The sequence below is a fragment of the Schistocerca americana genome, chromosome 7, assembly GCF_021461395.2.
Source record: "Schistocerca americana isolate TAMUIC-IGC-003095 chromosome 7, iqSchAmer2.1, whole genome shotgun sequence".
Classification (NCBI taxonomy): Eukaryota; Metazoa; Arthropoda; class Insecta; order Orthoptera; family Acrididae; genus Schistocerca; species Schistocerca americana.
Genome location: NC_060125.1, coordinates 486,817,021 through 486,844,825, shown reverse-complemented (window position 1 = coordinate 486,844,825; position 27,805 = coordinate 486,817,021). Strand labels below are relative to the sequence as shown.

Here is a 27,805-nt window from a genome sequence, read left to right as displayed (position 1 = left end):
TTTTATTAGATATTGACTCTAATTACTCCTCTGTGGGATTATAAAGTTGACCTTTTAATTAAATGCGTAGTACACCATATTGCCAGGAACACACATTTTTAGAGACCCTTTATTCAGCGATGTACCTAACGAAGATCAAGGAGAAAACATAAGGTACCATACATACAACACATCAAAGAGTAAAATATGAATGTTAGCAACACCCCCACAAGTTCTCGAGATGTCAATTCGTGAACTCTGAAAGTCCCATAGCTTGACAGCACCACTGATGTTTGCCTTTAGGCAGTGCCTTTGTCAAAAAATCAGCTTGCTGCTTATCGGTATTTACAGGTTTCACACTGAATTTTCCTGTTTTAATTAAATCGCGAATATAGTGGGGCCTCATGTCAATGTGTTTTGTTTGAGCGTGATGCACACCATTGTGACTCAGTGCAATGGCACCTCTATTATCACAGCATACACATACTGGTTTTTCACTATGCGTAACACACAATTCACGAAGCAACCTTTGTAGGTATACCGCTTCTTGCGCTGCTGCTGATAGAGCCATATACTCAGCTTCTGTAGTTGATAGAGCGACGGTTCGTTGTCGTTTTGAAGTCCAGGAAACTGCTGTCCCAGCTAACTTGAAGATATAGCTGGTCGTTGATAACCGCTGATGGAGGTCTGATGCATAATCAGCATCACAGAAATCTTCAATTTCAGTTGCTCCACTTTTTCGGAAAGTTAGTCCTACATTTACTGTGGCTTTAAAGTATCGCATAATTCGTTTGACTGCTTCCCAGTGGATTTTCCGATAATTAGAATTGAATCTGCTTAGAACCCCCACAGCATATGCAGTGTCTGGTCTTGTGCTTTGAGCTAAATACAGTAGTGATCCTACAACTTGCTGATAAGGAATGCAATGTAACACAAGGTTTTCCTCATCTGTCAATTTATTTTCACATTTTTGCAGCTTTGAACCAGGTTCAAATGGATATGCTACCGGATTACAATATTCCATACCAGATTTCTTGAGTATGTTTGCTGCATATTTGCTTTGATCAGTACTACTCTTCCCTTGTTTCCTGTTGCGTTTTATTCTCATACCAAGACACCAACTAAGTTCACCAAGATCTCTCATCTTAAACTGATTCATTAATCCTTTCTTCAATTCTTTCTTCCCTCTATTATTTCTACTAAATGGTTCAAATGGCTCTGAGCACTATGGGACTTAACATCTATGGTCATCAGTCCCCTAGAACTTAGAACTACTTAAACCTAACTAACCTAAGGACAGCACACAACACCCAGCCATCACGAGGCAGAGAAAATCCCTGACCCCACCGGGAATCGAACCTGGGAACCCGGGCGTGGTATTTCTACTAGAGAAAATGATCAAGTCTTCTGCATAAACAGCTATAATGAGCATATTTTATTTCTCAATTCTGAAGTAAATGCAAGAATCATATTCTGACTTCTTTTGGTTAATTTTATGTAATGTCACATCTAATTTCATATTCCAAACACGTGACGCCTGTTTTAGACCATAAATTGCCTTCTTCATCTTGCAAACCTTCATCTCCTCCCCCTTCCTCACGTAGCCTTCAGGTTGACGAATGTAAACTTCTTCATCGAGATCACCATATAGGAATGCAGTTTGAACATCCATATGTTCAATGTCAAGTTCAAATTCAGCTGATAAAGCTAATAGGATGCGAAGTGAAGAATGACGAACAACCGTTTCATCAAAATCTATTCCTGATTAGATTAGATTAGACTTTTTTCGTTCCATAGATCTGTGCTGAGGAGATCCTCATGGATGTGGAACATGTCATTTTTTTAAAAAAGCTGAAACAACAATACTAATAGTATGAATAAATGGAATACATCATTTGTTTCTATTAAAAAATTCGTCAATGGAGTAGAAGGAGTTGGCCAATAGTAAGACTTTCAGGCTCCTTTTAAACTGATCTCTGTTTGTAACTAAATTTTTTATGTTTGCTGGTAAATTATTGAAGATAAGTGTTCCTGAGTAGTGGACCCCTTTTTGAACTAAAGTGACTGCTTTTAAGTCCTTGTGCAGATCATTTTTGTTCGTGGTATTGTATGTATGAACCGAGCTGTTTGTTGGAAAAAGAGATATATTATTTAGGACAAATTTCATTAAGGAGTAAATATACTGAGAGGCAGTAGTTAGTATACCCAGTTCTTTGAAGAGGTTTCTACAGGATGTCCGTGAATTTACTCTACAAATAATACATATTACACGCTTTTGGAGCCTGAAAACTTTTGTTTGACTTGAAGAGTTACCCCAAAATATTATACCATATGACATTATGGAATGAAAGTAGGCAAAGTATGCAAGTTTTTTCATTTTATGTCTCCTATGTCCTCTAACACTCGAATTGCAAATACAGATTTGTTAAGGCTTTTCTGCAGTTCTGTGGTGTGCTCCTCCCAATTGAATTTATTATCAAGTTGTAATCCAAGGAATTTAAGACTGTCAATCTCTTCTATCTGCTCTTCTTCATACTTTATGCATATGCTGGGTGGAAACCTCTTACAGGTTCTGAATTGCATATAGTGAGACTTTTCGAAGTTTAATGTCAGTGATTTGGCTTTAAGCCATTTACTAATATCCATGAAAATATCATTAGCAGATCTTTCTAGAACTACACTTGACATACTATTTATTGCAATACTTGTGTCATCTGCAAACAAAACGAACTCAGCTTCTAGCAGTGTAACTGATGAGAGATCATTAATGTACACAAGAAAAAGCAATGGCCCTAAGATGGATCCTTGTGGGACACCACATGTAACTTCTTCCCATTCTGATGATGACTGATGGTGTATTCACTAGTCCCTTGCACTGACACCCTTTGTTTCCTGTTAGTGAGGTATGACTTGAACATTTTGCAGCACTGCCTATGACACCATGGCATTGTAATTTATTTTAAAGGATGTTGTGGTTTACACAATCGAATTTGGGAATAACCTTTCGCTACAAAACGAGCCTTATGACGCTCAATTTGACCATTTGACGTTTCTTTCACCTTGAACACCCATTTCGAATTAATTACCTTCCTGCCTGGTGGTAAATCAGTCAAAATCCATGTTTCATTTTCAAGTGAAGATTTATATTCATTATCTAAGGCTTCCTTCCATTTTTCACAGTCATCACAATTCACTGCTTCTTCATACGAATTTTGTTCAGAAATACAAGCAAGATAAGCAAAATCATCATTAAAATATTTAGTATTTGGTTTTCTTTCATGTGATGATTTTCTAATTTCTGGTTGCATTTCTGGCTGTGCAACTTCCGTGTGACTAAGTACGCTGCTATTTACTGTTTACTCTGTGTCACTTTGTGCTAATTCAAGATAAACTGCATTTCTGTCAACTTCAGCAAGTTGTGTCAGTTCAGTTGCCTCTTCAATGATGTTAGGTGCTGGCACTAGTTGATGACTGTCTGTACGATTATCGTAAACGGGGTTACTGTTTGGAATACCGTTTCCACAAGTGCACTTTCAGTTTTTAATGAATTGCACATCACGGTGTGATAAACCTTTTGCATTTTCTTTATGTTTTCGTCTTCTTTAAAGGCAAAGAGAGAGGATAAAGCGGTAGCCCATCATAGAGCCTATGCCTACCGTCATGTATTTTTTGACGTTCAGTTGTTAAAAAACAGAGGATTTTTTCTGGTACCAGTAGGAGGAAGGAAGGATTCGCGCTCAGCTAGTGAACGAGGGAGAAGCACGCCATTTTTAGCGAGTAATTGTAGCCCGCCATTTTGGGGTCGCTATGAATAAGTGAGGAGTATGTATTTCATATGTGCACCATTTAGAAAAATACAGTATTATTTTATTAACAGAAAGGTCGTGTGAGTTGTTATTTCAAATAGTACAATAATTACAAGAACTGAAGCCCACCTGTGTGCTTTGGAAAATTACGAGGATCCGATAAGCTTAATGGGAACACGGTCAAGACTTCAAAGGTGAACACGGCGACCAAACGTAGCATTATAAAGAATGGTAAGCACAAATCTACAGCGGAGAAAGAAACTACTTCGCCCTGCAAAATAATATGAACTATTACGAACTTATTTCCAGGCATAGCTCAGCTTATTGTGCTTGTCATTCATGCCGAAAAATTAATCTCATTAATTCAATACATTTTAAAAAGCCACGCATTTTATTATCATCTATTCCATTATTTTATTATAACGGGCTTTCACAATTGTATTTGGTGACTTTGGGCAAATCGGACGATATACTTTAGAATCTTCGCAATACCCAACAAAGATAAGTTCCTTACATTTGTCTTCTAATTTCGTCCTTTTTTCTTTTGGTATATTTACAAATGCTCGACATCCAAAGATTCGTAAATGACTCAGATTTATCCGACGACCACTCCATAATTCCTCAGGAGTGACACTCTTAACAGCTTTTGTTGGAGATCGATTCTTCAAATAAATTGCTGTGTTTACAGGTTCACCACAAAATTGTCTACTTAGACCTGCACCTGTTAACATTGATCTTGCTTTTTTAGTGATTGTCCGATTTAAGCGTTCTGCAACACCATTCTGATCTGGCATGTAAGGAGTTGTTGTTTCATGTTGAATTCCATTCCACTTTAAAAATAACTTCATGCGCCGATTGACGAACTCTTTTCCATTGTCTGTTCAAAGTATTTTGATTTTTCGACCAGTTTTATTTTCTACTCGTGCTTTGAATTCGATGAATGTGTCACAGACTTCTGTTGTTGTTTTTAGCGTATAACCAAAAGATTTTCTTGACAGATCATCCGTAAAAGTGAGAAGATATCGCGATCCTCCCCACGAAGCCATGCTCATTGGTCCACAAACATCAGAATGCACAATGTCAAGTACATATTTTGCTCTTCTACTTGATGTTTTAGGAAAAGGTTGTCGAGACTGTTTACCTTTTTATGCAGGGAATACGCGGATCTAAATTGACGTTCGTCCAGTTCAGTCCATCTGCCATTTTTTCTTTTAATAAATGCATGATTACACAATTCAAATGTCCCAATCTTCGATGCCACAATTCATAACTGTCAATTTCTGCAACATTTGCGTAATGATGCACTTAATCTAATCGATACATACCATTTATTTGAGTTGCAGTTGCTACTGGTGTTCCAGAAACAATTACATCACTTTTATTGTATACGCCGCACTGCACATTGTCAAACAATACACACAATCCACGTCTTGTCATCTGACTAACCGACAGTAGGTTGTAAGCAAGGCTTGGAACATACACAACATCATTAACAGTAATCTGTTTATTCTAGTCGTCACTAGTAACGCGAAGATGAACATCGCTTTCTACAAGAGCCTGAAGATTGCTATTATCTGCTACTGTCACTTTAGGAGCTGTGGTCAATTGGAAAGTGTTGAACGAGTCTCTTTGATTCGTCATGTCTCGTGAACACCCGGAATCCACATACCAGCCATCACTATGATGCGAAGATGCAGTTAAGAGCCATTAACACAGTTTCGTTTTCAGTTCTCTCTGCATTCGCAGAATTTGAAAATTTTTTTGGTTTCTTCTTTGTTCTACACTCAATCGCCTTGTGAACAGGTTTCTGACATTTATAACACTTAAAAGACTTGATATTTCGAACATCACGTTGGATATTCATCTTCTGGTGTTTACTGTCCTGCACCGAATCTGCGGTTTCATTTGTGGATGCAAACTGACGTTTCATCGATTCTTGAATTAATCGCTGACTTACTAAATCACTAGTAATCTTGACACCCGAATTCCCAATTGCCATAATCAAAGGTTGGAAATCTGCTGGAAGTCCACTTAACATAATTGCAGCTACGAAATCATCGTCCATTTTCTTACCAATGCTTCGAATTTGTTGAGCAAGTGTCATAATTTTCGACAAATATGCCTCCATATTTTTCTCAGAAGCCAATCGTACATTCATTAAGCATTGTAACAGCCCAATATTACTAGATAAACTCTTATCTTCAAATGTAGATTGTAAATTTTGCCATGCTTCTTTAGCAGTCGTTGCTCCACGAAGTTTTGGATACACAGATGAATTTACATATAAACATAACTTCGATTACACTTTCTGTACATTCTTCTCATATTCGTCAGTGCCAGCAATTGTGTCCCATAGTCCCTCATGTTTCAGGTACATTTCCATCGCGAATTTCCAGTCGTTGTAATTTGTCATACCGGTCAACTTTTCAAAATCAAACAGTGAATGTCCACCCAAAGCCATCTTGAATACGTTCAGATAGTTAAACAAATAAATCTTGAGAGTTTCTCTGCAACAAAAATAATAAAAAAAATACCATAGCAACATGTTGAACACACGCGAAAATTATGTAACGTTGATTTATCAGTTTATTTCTGTGGTATGGAAAGTTCACTAATCTCTCCTGGGCCCATAACCTGCTAGATATTGACTCTAATTAGTCCCCTGTGAGATTATAAAGTTGACCTTTTAATCAGATACGCAATTCACCATATTGCCAGGAACACACATTTTTAGAGACCATTTATTCAGCGATGTACATAATGAAGATCAAGCAGAAAACATAAACTACCATACATATAACACATCAAAGAGTAAAATATGACTGTTCGCAACAGTTTTTGATCCACAGAATACGTTCCTAAATACTGGAGCAGCTGTTCCCGACATGAAACAATACTTCCAACATAACAATCAGCACAGAACACAATATATGTGCAAAAACGAATTGCACCCAATTCTTCAGCATTCCTAAATAAAGGAATTCCTGCACTGAAAATTTTAAACAAATGATTTAGCGTCTAATTACAATGTACACCGAAGTAATATGTACAATGCATGGACCACTTCTGTGACACCAGCTTCCAACAGCAAGGGAAGACATGTCTAACATCAAATTGTCTTAAATAAACGGTTATTAAACACCGAAATAGTACAGTCATTAGCGCAACTTACACTTCCAATACATCAAAAAATACTAGGCGCGGTGCTTGAAGTCAAAGTTCGATCTGTATCAACTACGCAGAAACGCTCAGAACACTTGTGCTATATTTTGAGTGATACCCATCTTTTCGACGCAATAGCTTGATCCTCGTACGTGCACCTGCAAATAACAAACATAAAAGTTTGAAGCCAGTGAGTGTAAACAACGAAACGAATTGACCACTTTTAAACTAAAAGTTTATCTAAATATATACCTGCAGAAAGTAACAGCTAACTTTCCTCTTCTGTTTGTGTACCGTAGGCAACAAAAGTAACAAATTTTTCACAAATGTGTGTTGCTTTTTCGACAGCATTTAGTCGATGGCTCCAGATTTTCGGCATTAGGGCATCTGCCTAAATTCTAACCCTTACCTCCATGATTCGAACCACCTTGGCTACTATCAGGGTCTGTGGACACTATAAACGTCATTGGCTGCTGACTAGTTACCTTTGGTCTGCATGTAGGCGTGAATTGTTGGCAATCAAGTTGTGTGTTGTGCTGGGTGTCATGATCTGAAGGTTAGGTGACTGCTTACGTTACAAGAAAGTGACGACATGGATCCGTCAAAGCAGTCTCTGCTTGACATCGACATAGATTCAAGATTGCCGGATGCACAGTTACAATTTCAAGAGTTTCCAGCTGTCGTTCCTGAGGGAGCGGCGGAGTTAACAGTGTCCCAGACAATGACGTTTAATCATTCCCCAGATACGCCCGGGTCTGATGTTGAAGGAACAGTGGACTCGCATTTGTTGAGTGAAAGTGAATCGGGAGCTGGTCAGAAGCCTAGACCATCATTTTGGACATTTGAATTTTACCAACAATTATGGGATGTTGATACGAACAACGTCGTTGACCGTATTTTGTGGTCCATTATACCGAGACCTAGCATAAATTATTTGCAGCATCATATTAAACCAAAGCCGGATCTCTATGGCCCGTTCTGGATATGTGTAACCCTAGTGTTTGCTACTGCTATAAGTGGGAATTTATTTGATTACCTTCATTCTCGAGGTGTTGGTAAATGGAGGTACGTGGCAAAAAATAATCTTAGCGTGGCATCCATTGAAGTGATAGTCACTTTTGTTAATGTACTGTTTTCTTTGTATAGAGACATATTTCAACACGATTTGTCAGTTATCGTTACACACTTAAGTGCTTGTCGTGTTTACATTCTTAAATTTACACGCTCTACTGTATCCACACAAGGAACATGTAATGAATATCGTTTCAGATATATCAGAAGGAATTAAAAGTAAGGCTTTCATGAATTCATAAACTCTGAAGAGAATAATTTTCCATTTTGCAATCTTTACTCTTACGCCTTCTGTGGTAAAAATTTTCGCACTAGGCAATCCCGTATAAGTCTGTTAATCTATGTGTAATTGCTGCAACCTACATCCACTTTGACCTGCCTGTTAGAGTGAGGCTTTTTTTTTACCTCTACAACTATGTCTGTCTGTGGAAACTCGTAATTCCAGCAACCAGGAACTGTATAATCAAATGTAGCAGTTTTCTGTATCACTTTATATTGTTTTTTAAGAAACCGTCTTTGCTTCACATGCAAGATTTAGGAAAATTAAGTTATGGCTTTTCATTGCCTACTATTTGTGTAAGATGATGCACCAGACAAATACTTTCAGAAAAGTCTTTCTAACATCTGAATTTATAATCAAAATTAACAAGTACCTCTTTCCCACAAACTGTTATTTAGGATTCCCAGTATGCATTTTATATTTTCTTTGCTTTGGCCATTGTCAGTTAATCCATTCTTCATACAGCAAATGTCATCGATAACTTTTAATGTCTCTCATTCTAGTCTAATCCCCTCCACATCAGAATACATCCAATCAGACCTACCCTTCTGTTGTTGTTCTTGTTGTTATATCATACAGATACACTGTCCATATAGTGTACATATGACTTTGTCATAATATGATATTATTTGGCAGTAGATAAAAAGAAGTCTTTTTATTTTCATCTACTACTTAAATATACACAAAGCAGCTGTGTGGGGTTTTAAACACTTCTGATTGAAAATGTGTATGCCATTAAGCTCTGAACTTTGTCAAAGTATTTTCCTTTAATGTATTTGAAAGTTGCATTGTGTTGTCATAGTTCTTCCCCTGGAGAAATATGCAAACTGTTAAAATTGTGAAATCTCAAATAGAATACTGAAAAGGAATCTGTTATTTCAGCATACTGTGTTACACTACATTTCAAAGGTTTCAGCTGTAAGCAATCATCATTAGAGAAGTGCAAGTTTTGGGAGCAGAGTTACCTGGGAAGTGAGGAATACTTGTCCGGAACCATGATTAGCATCTTCTGCATTGATCTCAACATTGTGTGAAATATTCCTTGGTCATAAACATTATCCCTACTGTCACAAAGATTCAGTTGCTTCAGACTGTGTAAACAATCTGTTGTCTTTTAGAGAATTTATATATTATCAAGCACCCACTGAAGTATGTATACTGTTCAACAGTGTAGTCTTCTGATTTTTGTTACTGTCATAGTCTAAGATGAAAATGATTTAACTGGAAATCTGGTACATGAGCATGTACTGAGTGAGGTAACATGGTGGTGATTCATATCTGTTGGTAAAAAGATACACATCCTTGCCAGTTTTAAGTTTACTATGGTTTTTCTAAAATCAATTCCGGCAATCTGAGCCAGTCATTGCCCCGCCTCCCTTTCCCATTCCTTTTGCAACAGGATTAATTAATAAGAATCTCAGTTAAAAGCTAACTTGTTGCTTGAATGGATGCCAAGTGTGGTGATTTTACGTAAGAATGCTGCTTCTGCATGCACTCCTATGAGCTGTCCTTGTGTTGGATCATAGCATTTGACCTCAAATAAATGAATGATAAATTAACAAAGTACTAATGTGCAGGTAATACTATCCCAATATCAATGGTTTTTGTATACGCAAAAATATTTCTCACCAAAGTGTTATTGAAACATCTAAAGAATTAAGACCTGCGACAATGGAATGAATCTCATGGGAGAAACAGAAAAGACAAATTATCTGCATCCTTATAGAATACTGGGACATGCCTTCCTGATTGCTTAAACAAGAAACGAAGCCTTGACGAATCTCTCATTCCAGGACACACCCAGCTTCACTGATCAAATGTTGACATTGGTGTGCTTTTGTTAATTATTAGCAGTATATGAAGAAATACAGCCTAGATTAGATACTACATAAGTTGCTATGCCAACCAACCAACCAGATATTTTTCTCTTGTATAAACTCTGAGATAACTCACATTATTCATTTTATGATTGCCAACTTTTAAAAACACACTCAGTAAGCATCTTACAATGTTTTGTTTTCAATAAATCTAAATCATAAGTTTCACCATTTTAAGTAATTTTACAGTAAACAGATTTGGCATTAGGGAACCATCCAATTTCACTCGTCTGCTTTCACCTTTGGCAGTATGGCGAAAATGACTACTTTGAGCATATACAAAATGCCAATGATGTCATCACTACATACACATACCAACTAATGCCAACAAAAATAAAAATGACACAACAATGTTTCACTCCAACAACAAAGGGAAATTAATGGGACAACAGCAGGAAATGGGATGTTTAGGGTGGGTACAAGTGAAATATATAACATTACGAAACACCACACCATTCCAAAACAAATATTATAGAAGAAAAGAATTCTCAACTAATGACATAACACTACAGCCACAATACCAAAAAATCTACATCTGCTATTCCGAAAAGCAGAATCGGGCATTTTCCTTGACCTAGATAGCTCAAACAAAGTCCTTGATAGCAAGAAAACAACACCTACAACTCTGAAAGTGGAATTGAACATTTTCCTTGGCCTGTGTAGTTCAAACACAGCTCTCAATACCTTCTTTGGGGGGGGGGGGGAAATCACAAATTTCACACTCCTACATAACTTGCAAACCACAACTCGAACCCCCCCCCCCTCCCCCCCGCAAAAAAAAAAAAAAAAAAAAAAAAAAAAAAAAAAACCACCCACCCACATTCACTAGATCGATTAAAACACAACCAATACACCATAAATATAAATCAGCGAAAACATCACAATTAGTATAGAATAAAACCAAAACAAAAATTACTTACCAACAAAAGCCTCCCTCAAAATTGTCTAGGTTGGCCAAAAAACACACACACCCAAAACTGATGACATACAGCAAACTAATCACACCTAACAAAAACACCAAACGCACAAACAAAAGAGAAAACACACATAATACTCACTGAAAACAAAGTAAAAACTTTGATATCCACATGACTCAGGTAAACCCATATTACCACAGTGATAACAAAGATTCAGATTGAGGGGACCACACCCTGCCTATCTAACCCATGTTAATTTAGGCAAGTATTTGACCCATTTCAGAAAAAAACTATTTGATGCAGGACCTTAATATTTTTACTGTATGTTACATGATGCTAATAGAGTCAACTGTACTAAAATCCACTTTATCCATTTTATAGTTTTAAAAAAATACTTTTTTAAATTTACTAGCAAAAATATTAAGTTTTTTCTGCAGAATATTTTTTTGTGAACTTTCTAATGGAACAATATTAATGAATGTAGTACCAGACATTGCTTTTTATATTGTGCAAAGCCTTTGAAAATTTCATTCATTTATCTATGATGATAATTTCTGGTATAATGGGGCATATGTACTGAGCATTTTAATTTTTCTGGGAAATTGACTTTAAAGAAAAAAACTATCGAAATTTGTTACTTACAGTTGATTAAAACTGTCCTGCTGCATAGAATGGCCCTTCTTTCGCCTCTAGCCGGTCTTCCAGCTTCATTTTCAACGTCCTGGAAGTTTGTCTTGCTTTCTTGGCCGTATTAAAAGCAGACCTGTCTGCATCGGCTATCCTCATTTTATCGCAATGTTGCAGCCCAGTGATCATATTTTCACCAGGACTAATTCCCAGTTTTTTCAGTACCCAACACTTTACAATATTACCACAATTGAATGTAATAACAGCATCATGAACTCCTAGTTTCATTGTATGCATGCCTGCAAATACAGTTTTATGAAGGCGATTCCAAATTATGCTGTTGAAACATTCATTTGGGTTCTGTGTCTGCCTATACAGACATTTCCGTAGAAGGTAAAGATGAGCCAAGTCTCTGAAAATAGGTTTAATTGCTGTAATAACAGCAGCAGGAAGAGAATGCTGGTGAGAATAAGATTCTCCAGTTGCCTGAGCCCTATTGTACTTGCACCACAAATTTTCTCCTGATGGACACAATCCATGACATGGCTTATCATCAGTAGAGGACTTATGAAGAATATGGCCCAAACATCTCTTTTCATTGTCTCCAGATTTTCTTTATTTCTCTTAATTGCCTGCCCATAGTATACCTGCAAGTTTTCTGTTTCAGTTTTAGTTAACCGACCCTGTCCTGTCACCAATTTTCCATCTTCTAATTTTTTTTCCTCTCATATCAACAGTTAGTTTTCTCAGCCTTGTTTCCAAACATTTTTGAACATGGCCTACACATTCTATTTTGCTAATAATGGCATCTCCATATGGCTTAGAGTTGACAGTGGGTGTGAATCATAAACACATGTGGTAAGAAAAGCTCGAAAAAAATTTTTTACAGAAAAATCCTTTTCAGAGTACTTAAATAAAACCTTAATCTATCGAAATATGATGAAAACTGAAAATCGATTTTTTTTTTTTTTTACCTGAACCACGGTGTGGTCCCCTTAACCCAATACCACACATTAAACTCAATACATAATCATCCACGACCAGAGGGTGCTTTCAAATACAACACGACATCTACAAACGCAAACCAACTCAAAAACACCGCACCATAGTGTCGTCGCACATCACAACACCACTAAGTTATGGATCAGAATTGGGCGCTTCCAATGACCCTAGTTTTCTAAAACAAATAAGTTATGGCAGTAGTTGCATAATAGCATTTCTAAATTTCACAGACTTTGACTTTTGAAGATCTTTGATCAGTATGTCTGCTCATTGTTCATTTGTAGTACAATACTTTATCATAAACAAACCTTCCTTGTGCTGTTCACTAACATAGTGAAATTTAGCACCTATGCGTTTGTTTCATCTAAATGTCGCAATCTGATCATTTGGGTAGCACTTTGATTATTTACATGAAGAATGATTTTCTATCTTCTTGTAGAAAAGGCTATAATCATCGGAATCTTGTAGATATGTAAATTGGAGGTAGAGGAGGGAGAAAGGAAAGGGAAGGAACTGATGATATCAGTTGCATCAGGGAATTTTTCTCGCTTCCTGCGCACGGGGTCCTGGGTTCGATTCTCGGCGGGGTCAGGGATTTTTCTCTGCCTCGTGATGACTGGGTGTTGTGTGTTCTTCATCATCATTGACTCGCAAGTCAACTAAAATGGACTTGCAATAGGGTGGCCGAACTTCCTCGCATGGGGCCTCCCGGCCAACAACGCCACCTAGTGCCACCTATCCACAGGCCTGTCCATGTCCTCTATGCTCGCTAATTTTTAGATTTCCACCAAAGATCAATTGACATTGTGCATCTGTGCTGAATATTGCGAGTTCATTTCCCACCGAGGAGAATCAATTACATGATAGTGTGATGTCTGTTCTTTTAGACATGTCCAAAGGGGCAGACACCACAGATTCATATAATATGTTTGCCTTGCTGAACAATGAATCCACAGCCTTCAATCTGGATGCAGAATATCATTTGAGCTCTGGTGGGAATCTAAAAATTGGCGAGCATGGCAAACCTGGGTTCAGACTACTGATAGATGGCAGTAGGTGGGAATGTGGGTTGGCCGGGGAGCGATTCCAGGTTTGAGTCCCGGGCTGACACACATGTCTGCATATGTGCGGATGGATGTGTGTGCGAGTGTATACCTGTCCCTTTTTCCCCCTAAGGTAAGTCTTTCCGCTCCCAGGATTGGAATGACTACTTATCCTCTCCCTTAAAACCCACATCCTTTTGTCTTTCCCACTCCTTCCCTCTTTCCTGATGAAGCAACCGTGAGTTGCGAAAGCTTGATATTTGTGGGTGGGTTTGTGTGTTTTTTATTGTGTCTATCTACCAGCTCTGTCACGTTTGGTAAGTCACAGCATCTCTTTTTTAATAAATAATAATCTTATTTTGACATCCCACAAGCTGAATGTACTGTTGTCTTTAAGCAGTCATAAACCACAAAGTTCTTCGTTTTTTTTTTTTTTTTTTTTTTTTTTTTTTTTTTTTTTTTTTTTTTTTTTTTTTTTTTTAAATATAATAATACACACAACACAGATCAGAAATGACACAAGTTGCTACGTTGCTCTGTCAATAAACTACACAGATATTTTTTCCGTTTATGAACTCTTAGATAGCTCACATTATTCTTTTCGTGACTGCCAACCCATATAAACACACACAGTAAACATTGGGTTTTACCTGTTCTTTAACACTTAACAGACATCATGTGTTCTGCCATTTTATTTAAGTGATTTCATCATTGTATTTAGTTTTATTTATTAATCAACTCCTGATCATATATGATATGGGTTTCATCAATTATGTGTATATTTTTGAATACGTATGTATATGTTACATACAATTTTATACATTCCTACATACACAACCTCATACATGTGCAACATAATATATCACATGTACATAATCTACTAAAAGTGAAGTGAATTCGTATGCCAGTGACACAGTTGCATTGTGTTAGAAATTTTTTAATATGTGCTTTTCTCTGTCTACATTTTCTCTTTATGGTTGTACGGTGGTTGTGATTGTAATTAGTAATAAACTAATATACTGCTTATCTAAAACCTCATAATTTCTGTTATTGTTGTTGTTGTTGTTGTTGTTGTTGTTGTTGTTGTGGTGGTCTTCAGTCCTGAGACTGGTTTGATGCAGCTCTCCATGCAACTCTATCCTGTGCAAGCTTCTTCATCTCCCAGTACGTACTGCAGCCTACATCCTTCTGAATCTGTTTAGTGTATTCATCTCTTGGCCTCCCTCTACGATTTTTACCCTCCACGCTGCCATCCAATACTAAATTGGTGATCCCTTGATGCCTCAGAACATGTCCTACCAACCGATGCCTTCTTCTTGTCAAGTTGTGCCACAAACTCCTCTTATCCCCAATTCTATTCAATACCTCCACATTAGTTATGTGATCTACCCATCTAATCTTCAGCATTCTTCTGTAGCACCACATTTCGAAAGCTTCTATTCTCTTCTTGTCCAAACTATTTATTGTTCACGTTTCACTTCCATACATGGCTACACTCCATACAAATACTTTCAGAAACGACTTCCTGACATTTAAATCTATACTCGATGTTAACAAATTTCTCTTCTTCAGAAACGTTTTCCTTGCCATTGCCAGTCTACATTTTATATCCTCTCTGCTTTGACCATCATTAGTTATTTTGCTCCCCAAATAGCAAAACTCCTTTACTACTTTAAGTGTCTCATTTCCTAATCTAATTCCCTCAGCATTACCCGATTTAATTCGGCTACATTCCATTATCCTCGTTTTGCTTTTGTTGATGTTCATCTTATACCCTCCTTTCAAGACACTGTCCATTCCGTTCAACAGCTCTTTCAAGTCCTTTGCTGTCTCTGACAGAATTATAATGTCATCGGCGAACCTTAAAGTTTTCATTTCTTCTCCATGGATTTTAATACCTACTCCGAATTTTTCTTTTGTTTCCTTTACTGCTTGCTCAATATACAGATTGAATAGCATCGGGGAGAGGCTACAACCTTGTCTCACTCCCTTCCCAACCACTGCTTCCCTTTCATGTCCCTCGATTCTTATAACTGCCATCTGCTTTCTGTACAAATTGTAAATAGCCTTTCGCTCCCTGTATTTTACCCCTGCCACCTTCAGAATTTGAAAGAGAGTATTCCAGTCAACATTGTCAAAAACTTTCTCTAAGTCTACAAATGCTAGAAACATAGCTTTGCCTTTCCTTAATCTTTCTTCTAAGATAAGTCGTAGGGTCAGTATTGCCTCACGTGTTCCAACATTTCTACGGAATCCAAACTGATCTTCCCGGAGGTCAGCTTCTACCAGTTTTTCCATTCGTCTGTAAAGAATTTTCTTTAGTATTTTGCAGATGTGACTTATTAAACTGATAGTTCGGTAATTTTCACATCTGTCATCACCTGCTTTCTTTGGCATTGGAATTACTATATTCTTCTTGAAGTCTGAGGGAATTTCGCCTGTCTCATACATCTTGCTCACCAGATGGTAGAGTTTTGTTAGGCCTGGCTCTCCCAAGGCTGTCAGTAGTTCTAATGGAATGTTGTCTACTCCCGGGGCCTTGTTTCTTTCAGTGCTCTGTCAAACTCTTCACGCAGTATCCCATTTCCCATTACATCTTCATCTACATCCTCTTCCCTTTCCATAATATTGTCCTCAAGAACATCGCCCCTGTATATACTCCTTCCACCTTTCTGCTTTCCCTTCTTTGCTTAGAGCTAGGTTTCCGTCTGAGCACTTGATATTCATGCAAGTGGTTCTCTTTTCTTCAAAGGTCTCTTTAATTTTCCTGTAGGTAGTATCTATCTTACCCCTTGTGAGATAAGCCTCTACATCCTTACATTTGTCCTCTAGCCATCCCTCCTTACCCATTTTGCACTTCCTGTCGATCTCATTTTTGAGACGTTTGTATTCCCTTTTGCCTGCTCCACTTACTGCATTTTTGTATTTTCCCTTTCATTAATTAAATTCAGTATCTCTTCTGTTACCCAAGGTTTTCTACTAGCCCTCGTCTTTTTACCTACTTGATCCTCTGCTGCCTTCACTAATTCATTCCTCAAAGCTACCCATTCTTCTTCTAGTGTATTTCTTTCCCCCATTCTTGTCAATTGTTCCCTTATGCTCTCCCTGAAACTCTGTACAACCTCTGGTTTAGTCAGTTTATCCAGGTCCCATCTCCTTAAATTCCCACCATTTTGCAGTTTCTTCAGTTTTAATCTACAGTTCATAACCAATAGACTGTGGTCAGAGTCCACATCTGCCCCTGGAAATGTCTTACAATTTAAAATCTGGTTCCTAAATCTCTGTCTTACCATTATATAATCTATCTGAAACCTGTCAGTATCTCCATGGTTCTTCCATGTATACAACCTTCTTTCATGATTCTTGAACCAAGTGTTAGCTATGATTAAGTTATGCTCTGTGCAAAACTCTACCAGTTGGCTTCCTCTTTCATTTCTTAGCCCCAATCCATATTCACCTACTATGTTTCCTTCTCTTCCTTTTCCTACTGTCGAATTCCAATCACCCATGACTATTAAATTTTGTCTCCCTTCACTACCTGAATAATTTCTTTTATCTCATCATACATTTCTTCAATTTGTTCATCATCTGCAGAGCTAGGTGGCATATAAACTTACACTACTGTAGTAGGCGTGGGCTTCGTGTCTATGTTGGTCGCAATAATGCGTTCACGATGCTGTTTGTAGTAGCTTACCCGCACTCCTATTTTTTTATTCATTATTAAACCTACTCCTGCATTACCCCTATTTGATTTTGTATTTATAACCCTGTATTCACCTGACCAAAAGTCTTGTTCCTCCTGCCACCGAACTTCACTAATTCCCACTATATCTAACTTTAACCTATCCGTTTCCCTTTTTAAATTTTCTAACTTACCTGCCCGATTAAGGGATCTGACATTCCACGCTCTGATCCGTAGACTGCCAGTTTTCTTTCTCTTGATAACGACGTCGTCTTGAGTAGTCCCCGCCCGGAGATCCGAATGGGGGACTATTTTACCTCCAGAATATTTTACTGAAGAGGACGCCATCATCATTTAACCATACAGTAAAGCTGCATGCCCTCGGGAAAAATTACGGCTGTAGTTTCCCCTTGCATTCAGCCGTTCGCCGTACCACAACAGCAAGGCCGTTTTGGTTAGTGTTACAGGGCCAGATCAGTCAATCATCCAGACTGTTGCCTGCAACTACTGAAAAGGCTGGTGCCCCTCTTCAGGAACCACACGTTTGTCTGACCTCTCAACAGGTACCCCTCCGTTGTGGTTGCACCTACGGTACGGCTATCTGTATCTTTGAGGCACGTAAGCCTCCCCACCAACGGCAAGGTCCATGGTCCATGGGGGGCACCATAACTTGTAGCAAATAATTTTTTGATTTGTAAGGTGTAGCTTCCTGAGAGTTCCTGATTTCATCAAACTTTCCTTCCAATTAGGCAGTTTTGCAACCAGGTGTTAGCAATACCTCAAACTTTTATTGTTCAATCTTTGAATGCAGCTAACCATGTCAAAATGTCAAATGCTTTTGATTGGTAAAGCAGTATGATAACTGCTGGCTGCTTGTGATCTATTAAAATTGTGCATCTATCAAGAAAGTCATGCAGGTCGTTGATGGTGGACTTATTTTAGAAAAATCCCTATTGGGAGGGTTAAATGATGTTGTTCATGTTTAGGAAGTTCTGTAGCCTAGTTATAGCAGTATACTGGAAATACCTTGGAGAAGGTGGATAATAATGCACTTGGCCTATAATTTGCTGCCTCCTTTCTTTTTCACTTTTTTAAAATAGTGATAAAATTTTTCATATTTTTAAATTGTCATGATATGCTCCCTCTTCCAATGATGCATTTATGATATCAGAGAGGTGCTCATGTTTAACTTTCTTTCTTATAATATATTGTATTTCTCCTGCTGTTGTTGGATGTAAGAAAACTTTGTTCAAGGGAACATTTATGGTGGGGAGAGTGCATACAGTGTTCTTAGTGCCATGAAATAGCTTTCGTGGAATTACTGAGAAATATCTATTAAATTCATGTCAACCTCGTAGGTGTAGTTCGTTATTTTTCAATCTCTTTGTAATATAATCTGTCTCTCTTCCAGTCCGTTTATTGATGATGTCCCAGAAATAACATATACATGTTGTGCTATTTCCTACATCTGTTTTCCTTATTTTGGGCAGTGACTTCATCTTAAATGATAAAACTTTAATGCCATCTGCAGGCAAGAATTTTTCTTTTACAGGTTGATAACGTTTACTCTTTTTGGAAAGTGATTAGTAAAGTAACACTGTGAAACCTGTATGAAATTACCAAATTCATCACGTACTGTTGAAGCACTAAATTTGTTTTTCCATTCCTCATTTTGCAGGTCAAAAGTAAAATTGTTTATATTTCTGCTGTTATAATTCCTATATCTTATAATTACTTTTTCTCTTGGTAGTCGGCATTGAGGTAAACTAGCACGGATAGTATGTGCACTGTGATCTGAGAAGTGGAGCCAAGCTCTGTTGCTATGTGATTAAGGCAACTAATTATCCTAGTTCTTTCCACAATTTGTATTTGTATGTCAAAGGAGGGCATTAATATTGACCAACTGCAACTTTGTCAGATTCTATGAAGAATTCAACACAAAAGTCACCATATATTATTACATTTGCTCAGCTATTCTGGCATACTTTCTCTGGCGAGGAAGACAGGGAGTTACAGAAAGTGGTATGTTTCACAGATAAAAAGGGGGATTACCTCTGTCATCATTCTTCAAGCATACACAATTTCCTCCATTTTTGAAACCTTAATGGGAATACTGATGATCTAATCTAAAATAAGTAGTATGAAGCTATGTCAGCTCAAACTCCTTTAGCCAGTACTCATTAATGCACACATGCGCGTGACTGACAGCATGTTGTTATCACTGGCAAGAATTTCTAGTTCACTTAATTTATTTCTCAGCCCCTCAATATTGTGACAGTATATAATTAAGGCAATCTACTTCTGTCTGCTGTTTGTTCACACTTGGACAGAGATCGCCTTTTACTATTGCCTCTTCCAGGAAGGGAGGCTTGTCCATGAAAAAATTTCAATATTCCCTGCAACTTTCCTTGCTCTTGCAGACTGTCTTGTTTCGGGTCGGGTCTCTTGGGAACATCTGTGCTGGTGGTCTCTTCTGCTGTGTCTTGGGCATCTTCTGGTGCTGAACTTGGCTAAGCTACTTTTAATTAATTTAATTAATTAATTTTAGACAATTTTGCTTGAATGGCCGGAGATAGTGGTTATGTATGTGTGAGGCGTGCCTGCTTGTGTGAATCTGTGTCTCTCCCTTTCTTTTCTAAAGAAGGCTTTTTTGTGCCTGTTTGAAACTCAACATGTCATCTTTGTGGTGATTAGCAATTCATCATTTTCATAATTAAAGATACCAAGTGATTGCATTAAAGTGCTAGTCATGCATAGTCTCAAGAGGGATCATTGAATAGCTGAACATAACTGCCTGTATCACTAACTTCAGTTTCCTACAGAATTGTGCAATGCATTGTGCACTCCTTGATTATGACAAGTTTTGAAGAATGAAAATCTCCTCTGTAAAATGACAACATTAATCCTATAAACAGAGAGCTTGCAAAACTCAACTTGTTCTGTTCATCCTTCAGATTCAGAGCATCATAGACAACAGCTCCCCAGGTTGAATTTCGGAAGGCATTTAGTTCAGTCCCCCCACTAGCATTTACTAAACAAAGTACAAGCTTTTAAGTATGGGATAATATTTTTGATTGAATTCGGAACTTCCTTGATGAAAGAGCTCTCAACACATTATTCTTGAAAGGACGAAATGAACAGATGTAAAAGCAACCTTGGGAGTACTCCAGAATAGTTGTATAGGCCTGTTACTGTTTACAGTGTGTGTAAATGGCATAGTATATAATGTCAGAAGCTCCATGAGGCTGCATACGAACAATACTGTTGTCTGTAGGAAGATTTTAATGCTGAACGACTAGTGAAATGCAGGAAGACCTGCAGTCAATCGATGATTGATTTTGGGATGGCTGTTGAACATAAATAAGTGTAACTTATTGCACATAAATAGGCAGAGATATAAATCAGTGTTTGATTACACGATTGGTGAGGCATCCCTGAAAACAGAAACAATTATAAAATAATGAAGAGTATGAGGAGTGACTGTCTGGAGCCATGGTGGCTGGCCAATTGATCAAGAGCATCAACAGTGAGTCACCAGAAAACAGCAGGTGGAAAACACAAGAGAACAACAGATCGCACTTCTGAATAACAAGCCTAAAGGGTAAACCAAGATAGAATACTAAGATGTAGTTAATTCAGAACCAAGACAATAATGTGTAGTGAAATCCATATGGTAATACAACGAAATCACAACTAATTGAAGGAGCAGCAACACTCCTGGCTTTAGAGGGTGGTCACGAGTCCTGATAGGCTGGCCAGACAGATGTGGCTCAACACAGCACTTACCTCAGTGCCCGGAGCACTCGCAATTGCAGCAGCTCCACCAAACAGCTATGATTGATGTCCATACTATCTGGTGGGTCTTCAAATGCGCAAAGCCAGGATACCAGATCCCTTGTCCCTGCAATGAGTATGTATGATCAGAGGCACCCTGGACAATGCCGCAGAAAGCGAACCGGTGGCATAGGTCGAGACCCGGCATAGGAGCTCACCAGCGGGGAGGAATACTGTGGGGCACCTGACAGCATGAGCGTGGGCAGCGACAGCCGAGAGGATGGAGGTCCCACTGAAACCTCCACTTCCATATCTGTGTCCTTGGGAACAGCTTCTAGGCATGGGAGTTCGCGCCAACCCCTTGGAATGTCCATTGTAAGATGCTGCCGAAGAGCGGAAACCAACTTGGATGGTACCCACGAGGGTTTCATGGCATTTGAGCATGCCTACACAGGTGCGCCTGGCAGACACTGCATGGTGGGCCAGATCTGGGGTTCCGTCGGCTCTGGGGCAGGAGGTGGAGGGCAGTGCGTCACTGCCACCCATGGAGGTGCTCCACTGGGCTGCAGTCGATGACATGTCTGGACTGATAAGTGCTGAGGAACAGTGTGAAGCAGCCATGGTGGTGGATGTACCCACTACTTTCAGCATGAGTTGCTTAAAAGTATGCATCATACTGAGCGCTTTGCCGTAGGAGGAGGGTGAAATGCTGAACTAAACAGATGCTTGATGCCATTGGAGATGCAGAACTGTTTGAAAACTGCCACTGTGAATTGGGCCCACTTATCCAAAACGATGGTGTGGGGAAGCCTGTCGTTGGCAAGAATCTGGAATGACATTGAGCCACGTAGAGCCCAGAAACGGGTCAGAAAAGTCCAGATAAATGCGATCTGAGGGTCAACAGGCATTGGGCCAGGGTGCAGAAGCCTGGGGTGGAGCTGCCTGGTGCCGGGCGCAAGCAGAACAGCTGCAGTCCATTTCTTCTAAATCTTTGTTCATTCCTAGCAGTAGGCATGGCATCTCACTAAGTTTTTCATCTGCAACACGCCCCAATGCCCATGATGAAGGAAGTGCAGAACATGGGGGTGTAGGGTAGATAGGATGATGAAACGGTGAGTACCCACCTTTGCGTCAAACAGGAGAACATGGGAGATGATGGACAAATTGTGGGAGGGGCGAGCCCAGGCCCAACACTTGGGATCGGCAGACTTTGAAAGACAAGTAGATCAATCATGGAGCACATAGTGCATGATACGTCACTAGATGGGGACGTGGCCTGTGCGTACAGTGATGTAAGTAACCATAATGGGAAACCTGTCCAAGGCATGCCCTTGTTCCTGATTGATTTGAAAACAGGACATTTCCTGTTGGCCAAAAGCCAGGTCAGGCCTTGAGGGCAAGCAGGAATAGTGTCTGCATTTACGTGTTGTGCTGTGGGCTTGTATTTAATGCTATAAGTGTAGGAGCTGAGGAAGAGTGCACCATGGTGGAGGCATTGTTTAGTCCACTCCAGAAGCCAAGAACAGGGCACAAAGAGAGCCACTAGCAGCTTGTGACCGCAAAGAGGGTAACTTGGTCCCAAAAATGGAAAGGTGGAACTTCTTAAGCTCAAAGATGATCGCCAAAGCCACTTTCTCTATCTGTGAGTAGTTCTTTTGAGCGGGTGTTAGGGTTGTGGGACTGAAAGAGATCCCAAAGTACAAGTGCCTGTATTTGTGTAAGTCTAAGGTAGTGTTGGTCTCCAGAATATTTTGGAGTTCTTCATCCAGGGGGACCTGTGAATATGCATCAGCAAAGTCTATCTTAGAGAAATATTCACATCCAAAAAGCTTTGTGAGGTGGTCTCTGGATGTGGGGTGGGGTAGGATTCCAATTATGCCCAGGCACTGATTGTTGATTTAAAATTTCTACATAGCTGGAGAGAGCCATCGAGTTACTTGACCACCAACAGAAGTGCTACCCAGGAGAGATGTGGTCCAGGCATTAGATTTGACAGATTCAATTAGTCCAGCTGTGTGGAGACACCTGTGAAGAGATAGTAAAAATACAGTAAGAGGACGTGCATGGCAAAAATGAAGCATAGCATCATTGATGTAAGAAGACTTGGGCCTGGAAAACTGCGGCACAGCCCAGATCGGGTTGAGATAGAGGCATGAAAGCATTACAGACACCAAAAATGTTGCCAGCTGAGTGACTGTTGTCAACAAACAGAGTTATCAGCCGGACGACTTGTTTGTATGTAGCTTGGACTGTAAATTTACCCCGGAGAGGAATCGAACTGTCACCGTAGGCAACCAATGTATGAGATGGCAGGGCCAAGTCAGGGGAACCAAGATGAGCGTATGCATGGAGATTGATGAGAGAAACAGTAGCTCCTGCATCCACATGGAAGAGTGTGTTCTGGGGTGCAGTTGTGAGGATGATAAATGATAAACAACTTGGAGGTGGAAGGATGACCCTGAGAAACAACTGCCTGAAATTCATGCACCATGCACCATCTCATGTGATGCATGTGGGGGGGGGGGGGGGGGCATCCGACTGAGTCAGTGGTTGACAACAAACAATGTGATGATGCCCCCCATCCTTCCCACAATAGGTAGTGCAGCGATCCAGTCATCCGTCATGTGGTTGTGCCATGAAGCAGTCAAGGCACGACAGGAGATCCTGCTGCTTGTGTTGATGGGGTGTGACAGGCTGTTCAGGAGCTGTGGAAATGTCTGAAATCAATGAATCAAGACAACACTGCTAGAAAAAAGACTTACGAGAATTCCACTCCTGAGGCAGCAGCTCGACCACTGTTATGCGAGGTTGAGCGATGAGGCGTTTGTTTGCAGCCAGTGCAATCTCAAAACAGTGCCAGATTTTCAATGTATAGTCTAAGAAAGGGTTGTCCAGTTTGAGGAGTGCAGTATGAACTTCTAGATCAGGAGCCAAGATTCGTTTGTACAAGTAAAATGCAACATCGACTCAATCCTTGCAAATTCATCAGCCACAAGCTGTACAACTAACAGGCTGCTTGTGGCATTGATAGAAATCGAGGCCCAATGACCACATGGAATCATTGGATAGCAATGAACACATCTCCTCGAACATGAGCAGAGCTTGATTTGAGAGTGGAGCCAAGCTTCTTTGCAAGAAAAACCTCTCCAGTCAAGCCCAAGAAAGGAAGAGCAATTGTTGGAGACTGTCCTTCGAAACAGGTAGTGTTTCAGCCACTGCAAATACATGTCCCAATACTCTTTTGTATCGTTAAATGACTGAAATAAGGGTGAGTTGCACTCCCCGTGGGAATTGTCCACTGCCTGGATGGGTTGGGAACCCAGAACCTGAATCTGTAAGTGATCCGAAAAAAATTGAAACTGTTGCTGCTGCTTCTGGAACAGCTGTAGCAGCAGCTGCTGCTGCTGCTGTTCGGCAAGTTGCATAAGCTTGGCATCTGTGGAACACCTGTATCATTTTATAGTGATCGGAATTTGGCAAGTCCAGGAATGACTTGAGAATCAGCGAGTCACCAGAGAACAACAGGTGGACAACACTAGAGAACAACAGACAGCAGATATGGCATAGCAGAATAACAAGTCCAAAGGGCAAACCAAGATTTAATACTAGGATATAGCGATTTCAGGACCAAGACGACGACATGTAGCAAGATCTGTTTGGTAATGCAGAGAAATTGCAATTAACCGATGGAACAGCCATGCTGCTGGCTTTTAAGGCTGTCTGGACAGGCACAGCATGCAGCGGCACTTATATCGCAGCATTGTCTCCTAACAGCTGGCATCAATGTCCATGCCATTCAGCAGGTTTTCAGATGGGGGCTAGGATATGAGAGAATCCACAAATAAATCGAGTTGTAGAAAAAGCAGCCACAGTGAGATTTATTGGAAATACCATAACCAAATGTATTCATTCACAAAAGATGTATCAAAAAATATACTTGATTGACCAATTCTTGCTTATTACTTGCCAGTATGTGATCTATCCTAGTTTGAATTAATAGAACAGATAGAGAGAGAAAATGCAATGAAGAGTGGCATGTTTGGTCATGAGTTTCTGTAGTAAGTATGGGAGTGTTATGGACATGCTCAGCAAACTCCAGTAATAGAGCTACAAGAGTAAATTGTACTTCATAGAGAGGTTTATTGTCCAAATTCTGAAAGAATTCCAAGAAGAGTTGGGCAACTTATTACTTCCTCTAAGATATTTCTCGTGAAATTACCATGAAGAGGAAAGAGGAGGAATTAGAGCTTGTATGGAGGCTTGTCAATAGTTCCCCTACCCGTACATATTTGCAGATGGAATAGGAAAGGTTGGAAATGTTTGTGGTACTGCTACTCAGTATGAGGTGTGGCATGTCTCCAGTCACATAGATTCTACATGCTAAAATTGTTTGGTTGCCACTTCCGTGAATGATTTTAGAAATCCCTCTGGATTGTTATCTATTCCTTTTGCCTCATATGATAGCAAGTTTTCCATAACTATTTCAAACTCCGACTCTTACCACTAGAACTCCTATGTCTTCCCTTTCTACACAAATCTCTCCTAGCACATTATTATATTGTTTCTCCCCTTTGTACAGACCGCTCAGTGTATTATATGCTCTTTTCACTGCATGTAATAGGGGAATTTTCCTTGCATTTTTAATAATGGCACTTTTGCTTTTAAATTACCTGGAAGTTATTTTGACTTCACTATATCCTGAATCTGTCTTCCTGAAGACCGTTTCCTTTTAGATTTCTTCTAATTTTTCCTGCGGCTGTTGAGCTTTAGCTTTTTGCACTTTCTTTTGATTTCATTCCTCAGTGACTTATTTAGCTGTATCACTTTTTTTTCCTGGTAATTTTAATATATCCTTCCTTTTTTGATCATTTGATGTATTTCTTCAGCTATATGCAATTTGTTCACAGTACCTATCTTATACTTGGTATATTTGCCTGTGCAACTTCTACGGTTTGCCTATTCAGTGATATCCTTTCCTCCTCAACTGAAGTATCTAATGTGGTATTCAGTATCACAGTAGCTTCAGATTCAGAGAACTTCGATCACAAGTTGTCATTCCTCAGCCCTTCTGTAATCCATTGCCTTTGTACATCGATTCTTCTTAGTAGTTCTCTTAAAAGTGATTGAAATCTCCCTTAATTTCCCTTGCATACTCTCTTTATCATTTTGCTGAGCCCACATTCTCACGCCCTCAGCGTTGCGTTCACTCGACCCAGTGCACCACTGTGGCGTTCGCCTAGTGACAGGAACTTATGAGTCCGGTGACCAGTGTCCTGATGCAGGCCGGAATCCCTCCATCAAAGGTTAGCATGCACAACTGCTCACCAGTTACATTGCACACATTTGTAGTTCTCCTGTGCATCCGAATTACCATCCCCTTTTCCCAACCATGGCAGTTCCTCTCCTGCATCGGCGACCTTGGTCGGGGCTTACAATTGCGGTTCGCGTCCGGTCCCTTCTGTCGGAACTGGAGTCCTTCCCGTTACCACCTCTCCTCTAGGTCCATTCATATACACCTCCATGGTTTACACCTAAGCCGCAGATTCTTCTGGACCTCTCACAAGGTCCTAAGGACACCGTTAACCCTACGGCTCTCCGCTATCACTTACTCTCGACATGTACCAGGGCCATGAAGTGGATTGCACCGATAGCTCGATGGCTGATGGTCTCGTAGGCTTTGCGTATGTTCATGGAGGACACATTGAACAGCACTCCTTGCCAGATGGCTGCAGTGTTTCCACTGCAGAGCTGGTGGCCATATCTCGTGCTCTTGAGCACATCCGCTCATGCCCTGCTGAGTCATTTCTCCCATGTTCTGACTCCTTGAGTAGCGTGCAGGCTATCGAACAGTGCTATCCTCGCCATCCTTTGGTGGCGTCCATTCAGGAGTCCATCTATGCCCTAGAATGGTCCCGTCGTTCAGTGGTGCTTGTGTGGACCCCAGGACACATTGGAATCCCAGGCAACGAACTTGCCAACCGTCTGGCCAAACAGGCTATGCGGAAACTGCTTCTGGAGATGGGCATCTCCAAAACTGACCTGCGTTTTGTCTTGCACCGCGGTGCAGGGTTTTTTGGCTTTGGGAGATGGAATGACATAACTGCGTGTCATTAAGGAGACTACGAATGTGTGGAAGTCTTCCATGCGGTCCTCTCTCAGGGAATCAGTTGTCCTCTGTCGGCTCCACATTGGCCATACGTGGCTAATGCATGGTTACCTGTTCCATCGCGAGGACCCACCTTGGTGTCACTGTGGCTCACAAATGATGGTCGTCCACCTCTTGCTGGACTGCCCACTTTTAGCCGCTCTGCAGTGGACTTTCAATTTTCCTAGCACCCTACCTTTGGTGCTGGGTAGCAGTGCCTCAACAGCAGCTTTAGCTTTACGTTTTATCCGTGAGGGTGAGTTTTATCATTTGATCTAAGTTTTAGCTCATGTCCTTTGTCCCTCTGTGTCCTCCACCCTAGTGCTTTTAAGGTGGAGGTTTTAATGTGTTGCAGAGTGGCAGGCTTCTCCTTTTTATTCTCATGGTCAGCCAGCCATGGTAATCTTCTCTCTTGTTTTGATCTCTTCTACATGTTCCTT

At 39.9% G+C, this 27,805-nt stretch overlaps 1 protein-coding gene across 1 annotated transcript in view; it reads left to right on the top strand.

Moving 5' to 3' along the window:
• Positions 1-7,381: 7,381 nt before the first annotated feature.
• Positions 7,382-27,805, top strand: part of LOC124622031 (protein YIPF1) — a 28,677-nt gene continuing 8,253 nt past the window's right edge. Inside the window, exon 1 of the mRNA XM_047147588.1 lies at positions 7,382-8,012. Within this exon, the coding sequence (XP_047003544.1) occupies positions 7,540-8,012 (473 nt within the window). The 5' untranslated portion in view covers positions 7,382-7,539. The remainder of the gene's footprint in view (positions 8,013-27,805) is intronic.